The following is a 15,823-nucleotide window of genomic DNA, read 5'->3' on the forward strand; positions in this document are numbered from 1 at the left end:
AAGTTCAATTCCTAGAATGGCTAGAGAGCTACTTTGGACAATTCAGCATATTATTTAAGCAGATACGAAAGTATGTCTTTTATCTCTTCTCCTAAGCCTTACTTAAGTAGGCAACAAGCTTGTTGAACTTCACAGTATTTCCCTTGGTGGGATTAATCTTTAATCCGTATCTTCTGCTACAGTGGCGTGATCCAAGCCATCGTAAGAGAAACTGTGATTTAGATCACAGAATGCTGAGTTGGAAGGGACCAGGGCTTATGTGGTCTGACACCTCTGCTCAAGCAGGCTCATCCCAAGACACACGGCACAGGATTGCATCCAGATGGCTTTTGAATTATCTCCAGTGAGGGAGACTCCACAGCCTCTCTGGGCAATCTGTTCCAGTGCTCAGCCACCTGCACTGTAAAATTCTTCCTCATGCTCAGGTGGAACTTTCTGTGCATTGGTTTTCTGCTGTTGCCTCTTGTCCTGTTGCTGGGCATCACTGAGCAGAGCCTGGCTCCCTCCCCTTCACACCCTCCCTTCAGATGCTTAGAAACACTGAGGTCCCCTCTCTGTTGTCTCTTCTCGAGGCTGAACAGACCCAGCTCCCTCAGCCTTTCCTCATAAGAGATGCTCCAGTCCCCTCATCGCCCTTGTGGCCTCTGCTGGACCCACTCCAGGAGCTCCATGTCCCTCTTGTGCTGAGGAGCCCAGAACTGGACACAGCATTCCAGATGTGCCTCACCAGGGCTGAGCAGAGGGGCAGGATCACATCCCTCAACCAGCTGGCAATGCTCTTCCCAATGCACCCCAGGATGCCATTGGCCTTCTTGGCCACAAGGACACTGCAGGCTCATGGATAGTTTGTTGTCCACCAGGAGCCCCAGCTCCTTCTCAGAGAGATACTCTTGCCATGCCTGCAGATACTCTATTGATCAAAAGACTAAAAGCAGTAGCCCGATTCCTGAGATGTTTCAAATTCAAGGTATTTCCATGAGACTAGATTGTTAAAATTTAAACCAAAAATCAGTCAGAATGGAGATGTACTCTATAATTAATAAAAAAATAACTATATTCTCTGTGCTGTGTAATAATTTTACTGAACAAATAGCTTTAAAGATGTACTTTTCATACTTTTTATATACAAAAACTATACTAGAAGAATAAAGCTTTAAGAAATGATTTTACAGAATATGTTGCAATTAATCATGGCATAATGTGTTCCCAGATATCAATACCAAACTCACAAATCCAAAGCATCTTCATGGAGCATTTGAAATGTTAACATGCTCTTCTCATCTTCACAAATACAAACGATTTTTAAGATGCCCCACTCTTCAGCAGCACTTATCTTTCACCCAGTGCACATTACTTTACAAACAAGCACTGAAATCCTGAAGGTCTGATTTCGGGACAACATTCAGCATTGCCTCAGATGTTTATTACATGATAAATTAAGTTACTAAATGGAAAGTTTCTCTTATGTAATTCTTTGGGTAACTTAAACACATTTAGGTAAGGACAACACACAAATATAAGGTATCTTCTCCAAACAATGAGTTTGTGCTAACATGCAGAGTAACACTACTGGCGCAATTTAACTGTTGTAGCTTTTAAAGCATTTGCAAACCATAGCTAGTACATTTTCTCCTTGAATATTTGATTCAGGGGCTATAGCAGTTAAAATACAATGTCAGCATTTTCAAGGCTACATTAAATAAAAATGTAATCATATTAATCATAATTTACTTTTTTGTACCTAATTATTCCATTGTAGTCACATTTCATTAAACCAAACAGATAAACAAAGTTCAGGAAACTAAGTGTAACTGATTGTGCTTTATGAATTAATTCTAATGTGTCTCTAAAAAAAGGCCAAAGAAAACCGTCCCAACTTAACGAAACTGAAAAAATCTGTTATTAATCTATCAAAAAGCCCAAACCCTTGAGTTACCAAAACATTAGCAAGAATAAAGTTTCTGAAATATGCAAGTGTGATTACATTTTGAATTTTGTAATTTTAAAGCCTTTACTTTCACTGATGTAATGTAATTAATTTTTACATCCCTTCTTGTTTTTCTTTAGATCACAGCAGAAGTCAAATCTACAAGTGGTGAGTGATTACCCACACTAACTCTAAATGGCAGACAACACAAGTTACAGATACCTGGACCAAGACTACAGTAGTTATAAAAAGCAAAACAAGGTTAACAGATATGCCTTAGAAGGAGTTTAGGAATTCTGTATCAAAACTCATTTCAGATTATGTGGTGTTTTCTCCTCCCTTCCACAGGTCTGTGAAATAAGGTGGTAAACATGTTTTCTTCAATATTCAGTTCGGTAAGAGTTTAGCTGGAAAATGATTATAGTTGCATAAATATAAAACCACATGATAAAGCAAAATATTTTAATTAGTAAGCCAATCATAAATAAATTCACCTAAAATTAACAGAAGCAGCAGCTATATTCCTTCTACATTGATACTTTTATCATGTTTTAATAGTCAACTTCATTGTCTAGCCTGGGACAAAACAATTCATCATCATCGAGCACTCAACAATTCTGCACAATGAGCTAGGTCTTTTTTTAGTTACATTTTTTACATTTTCTTTACAAATGTAATAGCTATGTACATTATATATTTTATTTCTACAATTGATTTACTTTACTGAAACTCTACAACTTTCACAGGGAATTTGCAGAAGTCTTTAGCAAGTATGAACTATTCCTTTTAAAAAGAAATTCATATAAACAACCAACATACATCACTGCCCTTTGACATCTCTGTTAAGGATTTGGATCTGGAAGGGCTACTATAACAAATGTAAGAAAAAAGGCTTTACCTAATTGTACATTTTGTTAAGAAATATCATCCCACATAGCTACATAAATTCATCAGCTTGCAATGAACAGAGCACCATACTGCTGCACAACTGGAAACGTGTACAAACCAATTTTAAAGTTTACTAGTGAAACAACTTCATCACTTGTAGCACTTTTAGACTGAAGGAAACCTGCAAAATTCTTTTGGAAATGTATACTCCTTTAGCTGTAAAGCTTTCAAAACAGTGCTGGTCACTGTATATTGTGAAGAACAAATATCCACTTCTGTAACTTCCCATATGGTTCTCTTGGCCCATGCTTCTGTCTGAAGTCAGACTTTTTCCTCTACCTCTTCCTTGGTCACTTACAAATCTGCTGTTGAATATTAAGTAGGAATTCATAATACGAGAAAGCTGCTTCTGTCCGATCCTCAATTAAATGCTGGAAAAAATCTGTTTTGGCAGGGTTCTCATCTCTGAAAGAAGAAGAGAAGGTACTGAGCAAAATCAAATTTTGAGCAAAAAAATCCACTGCAAATTCAGAGTGATAGGTTCTAATAAATTGCTTACTATCTGTCATTTGGAATATAAATTCAGTACAAAGAGATTACAATTGCCAATAATCCAAAATCTAGAAAAAATATTGAAGTTTGCAATACACTATCAAAAAACAGCATCTTTTAAAGTATATAAAATTGTAGAAAAGCAGGTGAAATACAGCACTTAGAATTAGAAACACAAGAAAGGAAATGTAAGAATTTTGTTTTTGAAGCTAATAAATATGCTGATGGCAATGAAAAATGCAAAAACTACCTCTCTGTTTACATGTAATCTCAATCCCCTCCCCAGACTTTCTTCCTTAGCAACAAAATAGAAAAGGTAACATGTCAAAGATCTAGTATCCAAAATTATTGCCCCCATAAAAATTTGCTGGGACACAATCCTCTGTTCCAGTGTTGTGCAGCATGCAGCAAAGCTCTCCTACTTATTATGGTCTCTCAGAAATTCCTACAACTCAAGCAGCAGCCTCACTGCCAACAGCTCAAGACCTTCAGTCCTATATTTCAGTACCATTTCTCTGAGCAAGTCATCATACTCTCTAAAATGTGATCTCCTGCCCAGCTCAGTAAAACAAGTACTCTACAAGTGAAATGTAATCTCAAGTATAAACATTTTATAGAATTTAAACCTCCTTAAGCAAGTCATAGCTTGAAAAGGCTTCAGAACTTGGCTCATCTATCAGCTGCTGTCCTGCAGATCTCAGTAACAAACACATATAATTATTAAACGATCTACAGATTACTAACTTTACTTGAATCTTTTTTATAGACATATAATGAAATTATAAAAGCTATACCAGAAACTAACCTGGTTAACACCATTGATCATAAGGACATCCACTGAGGTTTAGTATATTCCTAATAAATATATGCAATTAATTCCTACCCATGAAACTATGAGCAACTGAATTTGCACTAGATTCAAAGAAAACCTTTGTCACTAGACAGTTTTATAAACAGCAGTTTATCAGCTGGGAAGGTGATGTTATTCAGTTTCTTCCGAGACAGATATACTCACTTTTCATCAGTCTTAATTAGAAATTGTAAATACAAGTTGCTAGCCAACAACTCAGTACATAACAGAAATACTCACTTTATTACTTGAAGAACTGGACTTAAAGGTCTACTATCTCTAAGCCAAGATATAAAAGATCGTGTCCTTTCTGAAGAAGGTGCATCCACCTCAGGAAGCTGTGTCTGGTTGAAGGTAATTGAAAGAAACCATCACCTGTTATTATTGAAACTATTAAAAAAAAACAGATCCTGAAAGTTGTAACATAATTCAAGCCACAATCTCTGCTAAGAAATTACCAACTATGGATTTACATACACAGATGTTTTTCTTCAGCTTAAAGGACAATAGTTCATATTATCTGTGCTGCACTGCTATCTAGGAGGGGGTACATCTAACTTAACTGTGTTTTAAGTGCAAAAGATTTTAGACAGCAAAGTCATCTTTTCAAAATGCTGCTTTTGCAGTCTTCTTGCCTGTATCTTCTTCTGTCAATCAAGTTTTTACATGTTGCACTTTGCATCACTGAAGAAACAAAAAGTAAAATCTGAATTTTATGTAAATATCAATGGAAAGATGCTACTCGACTTTTTGGCTAGGGAATAAGCTGAAAAAAATAGATTTAAAAGGGTTGAGCAATTCACTGAGTTAAGTGTATCATTTACTGAGTCAAGTGTATCACCTCTTCGGCCAATACAACACTTAAAGACAATTAACATGACACAAAGGAATTTATTTCAGTTAAAGTAGTTCTATTGCTACCTTTGTAGAATGAGGGTGTAATTAAAAAGCAAAGATAACTTTATGTAAGTTTTTGTCTCATTTTCATTAAAATAGATGCTATATAACCATTAAAAAGTATCATCCTTCCTTTATCTAAGTTCCTCCTGGAAACTCCATTAATCAGCTGGTCATAGGGGACAGTTCTGAATTGCTAATACATACAAAATACAAAATTCTGAACAAACAATCCAGTTTTTTAGTAGTCTTATAGATCTTAACCTGTTCTTGTCACTTTCTTCCTTGATACTATGCAACTTTAAGTGGAAAATACCTACCTATGTGTTTTTTGCTATCATTTTTTGGTACTATTTAGATATAACCATTTGATTCTCAGCTTTCCTAGAGTGTCTTAAAAGGGTCCATCCTTATTTGCCAATTGTTGATATTATGGAATCACTACTTACTGAAGAGGAGACTTCTCTTTAATTGCTGCTCTGTTTTACACACTAGACTACAAGTACAGGTTATAACATAAAAACCCCTCCACCAAAACACACATCCAAGGGTCTTTGAAGTTCTAACAGCTGAAAGTTTCTCTTTTTAACATTGAGTCAAGGCGTGGAAGCTGAGTAAAACTTTACTCTTACTGTTACCTACAGGTCTGTTGTGCCATACCACAGATTTGGTAACTTACACCATGTTTAGAGAACACAAGGCTTCTGAAAACTGTTATCAATGAACTAACTCTAATCTTAATTATTAACAGATCTGAACAGATAATTTTTGTATTCATCCTGTGAAATTATTTCCTATTCTTGTGAATGCACATGTATTTCCATTAAAATATTAAAAGCAGTTATGTTACAGAGCAACTGTTTGGCATTTCATGAATTATGAAATTTATATCTTTACATTCTTTCCTTGAAAACATCCGACAACTTCTATCTGGTTCCTATGAAGCTGACAAGAGGTTAGAAGGTACCTAACTATGAAAAAGCCCAACCTAACTCATAGTTACATAATTAAAAACTGAAAATGCAGAAATAAGTAGATTAAATGCACATTCCAAGTGTAAGCCGTATACAGTTCAACTCATTAGAATGCCTACCATTTTCTGTGGCACTGATGCATAATTTGGGTATCCAAGGACATCTTTTATGAAGTTATTATCACAGTTTTTTCCAATCCAAAGGTAAAAAATCTGTAAGATGTCAGAATCGGTTTTAGAAAAGGCCATGCATACATTTTAGAGAAAACAGTCAAGGGGTGATGCAACAGGAATAATACCAGAATAGTAACTTCCATGCAAATTAATCATTTGAGTGTTCCAGTTGCAGTTCATACATACATGTCTATATTCATAAGTAAGTGTGTAAATAATCAGTACATTGGTAACACTTAGATCATTAAATGTAAAAAAAAAAAATATAGCTAGAATTCAAATACTGAAATAATGAGGTTGCAGGACACATTTATAATGGAACACTTAATGCAGTAACTTCTCATGTTATCTCCTTAAATGAAACCCCTCAAATTATCTGAAGTCACACCATTCTGTTGGTTACTGCACACTGGCTTCCCAATCAGAAGCAAAGCACCAATTATCAAAGCTTATTGTAATAATTATTTCAGAGGTCTGGAGACAAAAGCTGGTTTTACATTCACACTCAGCCCTGAAGTGATTCAAGGTTAAAAGAACCTTCTAGACTGGAGTATGCCACTGGAGTAGCATAATGCTTTATTCAATTGAGTGTGTTTTAGTGCAATTTCTACAAATACCTTAAGCTGTACCTACAGATTTTGTTCAGTCTCCAATTCCCTCTCACTTGCAACTCTTACATAACACAGGCCACAAATCATAAACCCACTCTTTGTGTGTATCTGAGAACATTCCTGCATCAAGGGTTTGTAAAATCCTCTAGTATGTGCAATTTAATAGCCATTAAAAGAAATTCTGGAAAGTAAAAAATACATAAATTCCATAAAAAAAACATCTTGATGTGAACTCTTGGTATATTTTGACCAGTCTTGCATGAAAAAAATCAACCTCTACAGCCTCAAAGATAAATACAGCCTCAGATCAAAATATGAAAGCTTTTCACTGGAACACAGATTACTGTCAGGTTACCTGGAATGCTGATTCACAACACTGCTATTGCTGAGAGCTGACTGGTTTTAACAACACAGCAGGTACTGCTTTTTGGTTTTCTTTTTCCCTTTAGAAAATTTTTTTTAAAAGCATGTGTAAAATTTTAACTTACTGAACCACAATCCATAAGAAAAGCTCCTTCTCTTGTCAACTTCTCTGCAGACAACTTCTGAAGGGGTGGCTGAGGAACAACTCTGTCATTTACATGTATTGTACTCTGCAATAAAAACCCAATACTCAGTAACACTAGAATTTTACCTTTAAAGATAAAACAAAACAGGAAAAACACTGATAATATCTAGTAAAATTCTGAGGATTCTCATATAATCATTTTAGGCTTAACATAGTATTTTGTTATGTACATCAAACAGTTCTAGAATGTTACTTATTCTAAAGGCTACTTTAGTACCTAAAACATAATAATGCAAATTAATTTAAGATGCTTATGTAACATTTTTGATGCTACAGATGTCAAAATTTCAAAATTATTACTACTGTTGACACCTAAGTTTTCGACAAACAACCTCTGTTTTTTTTTCCATTGCATTCAATTTCACTAGAAATGCTGCAAGAACAGAAAACCATCAAATTCTAGTCTCTGTAAGGAAGGGTTCAGTGTATTATTGCATTCAATTAACAGGAAGTCCCCTGATTTAAGATCCTGCCTGAAGTGATCCTTGGGTTTGTTCACAGAGCCTGTGACTGATCTGATTAAAGAATCTGGCTGTTTGCACTAACATTATTAAAAAATACCCTGCCTTTCTCCCCAGCAATAAATAAACAAAAACAAAAATAAAAAAAAAACATGAACACAACCCCCCAGTATTTTCACAATAAAGTTGCTTCCTTCTCCAAAACAAAAACAGGCCAGACATCTCAAGAAACCCTGAAGCATTCTGCAAATAATATAGGGGAAAAACACTCTACTGACTGAGCACATACCATGTAGTATAAGATTATTTTAAAAAATCACTACTTAAAAAATTTCGTACCACAACGCCACAGATTAGCAGCTTCTGGGGATTTAGACATAGTTATGAAAATCAAGTTACTGAATTCCACTAGAGCAAGTTCCAGGCTTTACTCAATACTCTCAAGAATCAAGTGTTAAGAGAAAAGAAAACTAGCAAAAACATTTAAAAGGAATTCTGTATTATTTTAAAAATACTTCAAAATTTGAATTAAAATTTTTAATTTAATTTTTAGGTTTTTTTAATTTAAATTTTACATAATTTTTTAAGCAACAAGACATTGAAGAGCAGCCTCTTTCACAAATACTTTAAACTGAAGCAGTACTAAATGGCAGATTAGCGTCCTGTTATGATTTCACATCTGGTTTGACAATTAATTTCAGTAGGTAAAATAAGCCCTATTTTTGTATTATTGTACTCCAAAAACTGATCTGAAAGCATTTGCTAATAAAACTGGATCTCCTGAAGACACTGCAGATTCTTTACAGCACAAGCACACAGTTTGAAGTGCCACAAAAAGAACTTGACAAGGCCAGTTGAAGTTGGCATCTCAACGACTGGTAGGGGTGGAGTATAAGAAGAGCAACTCCACTGAAGAACACTGAGTTTAGACTCACCAATTTGAGTTTATGAAATACCTTAAAAGAAACTTTAAGACTACAAATAGCTCAGAGGTTGTGCTGAACAATACAATACCACTGCCAGTGAAACTATTCAGTTTACCATATAATCTTCTATCACGTAGAAACAAACTCTTACATATACTTTTCCAAAACTAGGGACTAATAAAATGATAAAATCTTATTTATAAACCCCCTCATTTTTGCCATTATAACTAACTTTGACCTTAAATAAAACCCCATCTCGCTTCTTACTATTAAAAAAAATGAATGCATTTCCTAGGCTAAATCTGTAGAAGATGAAATAATAAAAGCTGGTTTTGTACATGAAGTACTTTCTCAGTCTGATCACAACCATCTAGAAGTAAAATTCTGTTTTATCCTCTTCAATCTGAGAAACCACTGGAAGGCTGTTATTGCGGGCAACTCTATCTGATTTCTGTATATAAAACCTTGAATCATCCATCAGATCGACGACACTCATTTACCACAGACAGTTCTAAATAATAAAAACACACTGAAATGTCTCCAATATATATAATTTCTTTACTTTCTTGGTATGATAAAAAATTATGGCATTACTATGGTCATTGAAACAAGATGAAGTAAAACCACAGTTCTGCTCATACTGCACTACCATACTTGCAACTCAAAACTTGAAAATAATGTTTTTCTTGATTTTTTATAACTCAGGGGAAATGCTCCATTTGTATTACAATAACAACATAAAATTACTGCAGCACAACACCAAATTTAATGGGCCATTAAAACTAGGAAATGCCATAACCAGGCTTCATACATTACCTCATCAGTCAACTTGTCTATTCTGTACAAGTTGGGATGTATCATCTTCATCAAATGAACAAGAGGCTGGCTCTTCATCTGGCACATTGCATAGACACGATCATCCAAGCGTGTACTTGTGCCTGTTCTGAAGGCTTTCTGCAAGAGAACATTACCACTCAAACAAATCCTGTACTTTACTTTATGTAAGAGGTCATTTCGTACTTTCAAAGTGTCCAGCGAACGTGGTAAAGCTTTTGTAAAGAAATGTATCTTATTGGTAGAATCTTAATCATAGAGTTTCAGCAAGATTTTTAAAACATAATCTAGCCCCTCCTTATTGATGAAGGAGAATAAATTTCTCCCTCACTTTGTCTAAAATTTGCATGCAACTGGGCCAGCATTTCTCATTTTTATTCTCGACAAGTGACACTGGCTAGTGAAACTCACTAGTGCAAGCTAGCACAGGAAAAATATGAGGCAAGCAGAGTTCAGGCAAGGTACATATGTGCACAAGATTAACTCTGACTTTATAGTACTAAGAATTCAATGTTAAGGAAAAGTTTTGGAAAGGAAACATACTTTCATGTTTTATAGGAGAAACTAGACTCCCATGGGATAAAATTTATTTTTTAACTCTCTCCTACTGAATTTTTCAGATCTCCTTTAGAAGTAACTGGTACACAATTGCTGTGAGAAGCAACACAATGAATTAAACATCATATTCTAACTCAGTGGAGAACATTGCTATAATCAGAGTTCATATTCATTTCCACAGCAAAGCTAAGGACATCACTCCTTCTTGTCTGCCACAAGCATTTTGATTTTGGTTTCTCTATATCCCATATTTTATTATTGCTAATAAAGATAATAAAAAATCCAAACCTAAACAACTTTTCCCAGCCACTCTTATTTCTGTCTTTTACACAGATCTTGATAATAAACGCTCTGCTTTTTCCTCGCCATTAACTGCACTTGTCATGCAAGTATCAAAAAAATCATAATCAGTATATTAAAGACTGAAGTAATCACTTAGCCAAAGAAAATAAATTATTACGCTTGGATCTCTTAGAAGACTTATATAAAGGTTTATTCATCATAACAGAACCCAGAACTGTCAGACTTGAAAAACTTTAGGCAGTGAGATTTATTCATAACAAAACCCTGCAGGAAGCTCTCTTTTTAAGTATGAAGTATAGTAATCCAAACAAAGATATTATTAAAAAATAATATTAAAAAAGTAGTAACTACTTCTATGTGATCTTTCAACTATATCACTTGAGTTTCTATAATAAGTTTTACTGTATTTCCATGGAAACTCATTTTTTTTCTTGGAAATTTAAAGGACAAAAATATGTATTGGAAAATACTTGTTTCTTCCTTCATAAAATAAAAATGAAGAAGTACTAATAAGCAGTTTCCAACAACCTTTATGGGCTACACTAATGAGCTGTCAAAAGCTGAGAAATGCTGATTGTAAACTACATCTTTATTTTAACTGTAAGAATATAAGAAATTCAAAATCAAGGAAACTAATAAAAGGTTCAGTCATTAACAATTTAAAATAAGCTCCTATGGTCATCTTCTACAACAAAGTCCAGTCAGCATAAAGACAGTAAACCAATTTCCATAATTTTAGAGAAGTACAGACATTGCCTGACCTAGAACTGAAGAATTCCTCAAACGGAACAATGAACTATACATCAAACACTAATCCACTAGATCATACATACCTGTTTGAGAAGGGCCAAAATATAGAGTGGGAAAAGCTTGAGGGAATTTGGTGCTATCAGCATGGACTGCTGCAGATTTGAGGCAGTTGACATGTATGCTGACAAGGAGTCCACCACGGCATTGACTAAGGCATCTCTTGCATCTGCAAGGCTGGATGAAACTGAGCGATCCACAGCTGGGGGGTAGAAGGAGGGAAGAAGTTACCAGACACAGCTTCACTCATTCCCTTGAACTTTGAAAATTTGAGTTGCACTTCCAGGTCATGTTTTAAGACTAAAAAAAACTCCCAAACCCACATCTGCGGTCCTAATTTTTTTTAGGAGTAATTTAGATGATTGTCCATACAGAAACTCACTTTCATAATGCTCAAAGATATTGTGTAGCTAATTTTGGCTCCCTGTTTTGTACTCTTGGAGAATTAAAAGAAATTTTTAAAGCAATCATACATAGTGAAGTCTAAATGGAAATTTAAACATTATACAAACAACTTAGCTATTGTTGAAATGCTGTTGCCCAACCTCCAAGATAAGATCTGCCACAATTAATTTTGATTTTTTTTCACCCCCTCACATAAGAAATTTCTTCCATTACTTCAGTGACATAATAGTGATTACTTTAAATGCTGCTTTCTCTTTGTCTGCTGAGCAAGGACTACAAATCCTTTGGTTGGAGGAAGCCATCTGCTGGACTGAATGTGCATTTAAGAGGAGATCACAGAATGGTTGGGCTGGAAGGGACCTTAAAGGTCATCTAGTTACAATCCCACAAGACACAGAATTACAATTTACTTCTTTTAAGTGATTTCAATATTAATATATAATATAGCACGTGCTAAAATGCTGCACAGAGTCATACACATTTAACAGGAGAGAGCAGTCTATGAAACAGCTACTTATGACCCACAATTAAGGGATAAGGAAGAATTTTCAACCCTGAAACAACAGAAGGATGGAAAACCAATACTTCAGATACACTGCTGTCAGAAATTCCCTTTTAGTCTCCAGCAACTCGCTAAACTGAATCACTGTTTCTTAAGTAATCCTAGAATGCTAAAGCTTGAGTGAACAACAATGATAATGATGATACAAAAATGAGAGTTTTGATCCAAGTGTGTTAGGATTCTTTGTCCTTTACTTACCACCAGACAAACAAAGCAAGAAGGCTCCTTTTAAAAGACTAAAGTCAACTAAGTATTCAGAACAAGGAGTATTTCAGTTCACAGTTGCAGTATAAATTTGGTTTTGTCATCTTTTACACACACAGGTGTTCAGCACACTTCAGTGTGTTGCACTTCAACCTTTTTTAATAATACTCAGGCTCCGTTCACTACTTCATTTAAACGTCTGGCAGAATTAGGAACATGCCAAAATACATGTGAATGTTCCTGACCTGTACTCACCCATGTTTGCTAAGAGGCACACAACTGCTTGTACATCTGCTCCTGCATACACATCAGACAGGGAACTCACTACAGGCAAGCAAAGTGTGTGCACTCGAATTCGACGCTCACCTAAGAGAAATTAGTGGAAATCATTTTGCATTCTCTCCTGGTAGAAGTAAACAAATTCAGTCATTAGAGCATCTCCTCCCATTTAAGATGCACCCATTCTAGAAACCATAGCAGTCAAGAAACTGTGGCAACACTGTCTCCCGGTCTCAACTTGTTAAAATTCTACTCTAAAGCAGCACAAACTGGTAACACAAACTAGCAACATCCACAGTGTCTTTGATCCTACAAATGAAGTACGCTGACATCCATCCCAAAGTTTTGTGGCATCTTCCACCATAGAAATTAGCTGCTATTCTTTATGCTCACCCAGTGTAGTAATTGCGGCTTGATCCAATCCATCACAGGTCTGTGTGTTTGGACAAAGTGCCTGCCAAACATGTTACTACTTCTAACAATAGCCAGACTTTATAACTAAAAAAAGCCCTGCTGAATCAGCACTATGTCAAATGCAGATGAAATTTTCACATTAAAACAGTGTTTATAAGGATTTCCATTATGTGATTAACTGCCAAGTAGGCTTACTAGCTCTGACAAGATTCTTTTAGGGTATAGAGAACAAGAAAAGGCTATGGAACTAACTTTACAAACATTACACCATAAAGAGAAACAAAAACCCCAGTGACTAATTTGAATTTATTTACCTTTACTGGAAGTATACAAAAGAGCTGTTTGAAAACAAACCAAAGATGTGTCAGTCAGACTTTCCTCTATGGACATTTGTACTGCAAATCCAGCATCAGGATTGACATTGGCAAGGGACAGTAAATCAGTAGATCGTACAAAAAAATTCCCATGGAAAGTGTGTATTGAAAGACCTAGAATCAGATTAAATAATTCAGAGTGAGGTTAAAACAGCACGGAAAACTCTCACCAATAACTAAAACCCTAGCCCTCAAGCTAAGGTCGAAGAAAACAGTAAAAATTCTATCATGTAGAACCAATTACATGAATCATTAGACATTTCAGCATGATCCTGTAGAGTTCATGTTCAATTCTGAACACTCCAGAGGGAGTGATGTCCTACACTACACATATCAACTTACAGAGAGATGATACTATCAACCAAAAAAACCAAAAAATCAAACACCAAAAGCTAACTTAACATAAAGAAGGTAACTCTTTTACTCTTCAAAGAAGGAAAAATAACAGTCAATTTAATGTTGCTAAAGACTAAGCACATTCAAAATGATTCTAACACATTTACACCAACGGTTCCATAGTAATCAGTATTTAAGACACACCTTTTGTACATCTTATGCGCATAACTGCTTCAAATCCAATCTTCCTTGTAAGGTACCTTTTCAGGTCTTTTTGCAATTTTTCAGCCTGAGCAGGATTATGGCTACGATGGAAAGATGGATAGTAATAGATGCATCCAGCAGAATACTTGGACATGCAAGCTGTGAAGGAAGCAAAGATACAGTTAACAAGTAAAACTGTAACATGAAATCAGGACATAAAAATTGTGTCCAGACTTCCACAAGTCACATCTACCTTCATCTTGTCAATATCACCCACATCAGAAAGACAATGAGAACTGTCCCAGACCCAGGCAAGTGAAGATAGAATTGAATCACCTCAACACATAATGATGTAATTACACACCAAGCTCAATAAGCATCCTACATTTGGCAGCTAAGATTGAAGTGCTTGCAGAAATATCTAATGGTGTAGAGGTAAAATTAGGTGTTTGTACAGAGACAAATCTTGGATAATTATCAAAGGATGAAAACTGTTCTACCCCTATAATTAAACTTCATTTATTCCTGGCCACGTTTCTGTTTCCTGTTCTTGAGCAGGAGAATACTTCTCATTTAAAACTTTGAAATCTTAGAATAAATTGTCTGATACCACCAATGTAATATTTCTGTTCTTTACTTCCATCAACTTCAAGGTCAATTCCGTTGCAACATGAGCTGCAATTACGGAAGTGCTAAAATATTTACATGACTATAGAATTCCTGAGGTAGCCCATCCTTCTGAAGAGAGCAACAGTGCAGAAAGAGGGAATCATTCCTTACCAAGAGAAGCTAGATCAGAATATTGTGAACTTAAGAGAAATAAATCCACAGCAGTTTGCTGGCCGGAGCAGTCCAGTGCCAACTTCTTATAAAAGTCTGTTGCTGGACCTAGATGCTGGACCACCTTTAGTAAATAAATCATACAGGGAGGAGTTATGACAACAATCATGCTTTTTAGACTTCATGGGCCAAAAGACATACTATTCAGCAGCATCTGAGTAACTGAGTCACAAATATTTGCAGCTTCTTTTGCTTGCCAAGAAAAATTATGGCCCAAAGGCCAAAGACAGCTCATGCACTTCAAAACAAGTAATATCACACATACACGTATAAAGTAGGGATCTTAAATGCATAAACATAGACATAATTAAAATTTAGCTAACTGCTATAAATGAAGACAAAGCAACTGATCTGCAGAACTACAGGTCAGAAAGACATGGCCAGTCCTTAGTCTTTTGAAATTAATAGTAAGGGAAGTTTTTTACCTTTGTGCTTGACCTTTGATTGGGATCCTCTCTGGAATGCAAAAGCCCTGCTCCCAAAGACGGTAACTGAGTTTGAAACACAGAGATCCGACCACCCGTTGGAGACATCAGTTTAAATGCAGCCTGAAGAGCAGGGCCCAATGCACTGTGTGTTTCCCTTGTATTGGTGAACATGTTTGGTAATGCATTCAATAGATCTTTTATCAGCTGCAGAACAGATTGAAAAGTATTTTATGAGATTCTGCAAGCTTGAGATTTTCTGTTGTTTCCAAAAAGTACACTGCCACGACTGAAGTGGCAGAATTGGTACCAAATATTTCAGTTCTATTTTAACACACTAAGGAAAACAAACTTGTAATTTTAAAAGCTATGATGTATTAATGAAACATTTCCAAAATGAACAATTAGCATTGGAACTACATATTATGAAGATTAAGTTTGAATTCAAAGT

At 35.4% G+C, this 15,823-nt stretch overlaps 1 protein-coding gene across 2 annotated transcripts in view; it reads right to left on the reverse strand.

Moving 5' to 3' along the window:
- Nucleotides 1-2,376: 2,376 nt before the first annotated feature.
- Nucleotides 2,377-15,823, reverse strand: part of SEC24B (SEC24 homolog B, COPII coat complex component) — a 45,078-nt gene continuing 31,631 nt past the window's right edge. Inside the window, exons 13-23 of one of the 2 annotated variants that reach the window (XM_038135152.1) lie at nucleotides 15,373-15,579; nucleotides 14,888-15,011; nucleotides 14,108-14,266; nucleotides 13,508-13,681; nucleotides 12,756-12,866; nucleotides 11,356-11,531; nucleotides 9,644-9,781; nucleotides 7,361-7,465; nucleotides 6,208-6,300; nucleotides 4,458-4,561; nucleotides 2,377-3,280 (exon numbers count right to left, since the gene is read on the reverse strand). In XM_038135152.1, coding sequence (XP_037991080.1) covers nucleotides 3,166-3,280; nucleotides 4,458-4,561; nucleotides 6,208-6,300; nucleotides 7,361-7,465; nucleotides 9,644-9,781; nucleotides 11,356-11,531; nucleotides 12,756-12,866; nucleotides 13,508-13,681; nucleotides 14,108-14,266; nucleotides 14,888-15,011; nucleotides 15,373-15,579 — 1,506 coding nt within the window. In that variant the 3' untranslated portion in view covers nucleotides 2,377-3,165. The remainder of the gene's footprint in view (nucleotides 3,281-4,457; nucleotides 4,562-6,207; nucleotides 6,301-7,360; nucleotides 7,466-9,643; nucleotides 9,782-11,355; nucleotides 11,532-12,755; nucleotides 12,867-13,507; nucleotides 13,682-14,107; nucleotides 14,267-14,887; nucleotides 15,012-15,372; nucleotides 15,580-15,823) is intronic. The other variant, XM_038135151.1, reaches the window with a different exon arrangement.

Source organism: Motacilla alba, chromosome 4 (genome assembly GCF_015832195.1).
Source record: "Motacilla alba alba isolate MOTALB_02 chromosome 4, Motacilla_alba_V1.0_pri, whole genome shotgun sequence".
Lineage (NCBI taxonomy): Eukaryota > Metazoa > Chordata > Aves > Passeriformes > Motacillidae > Motacilla > Motacilla alba.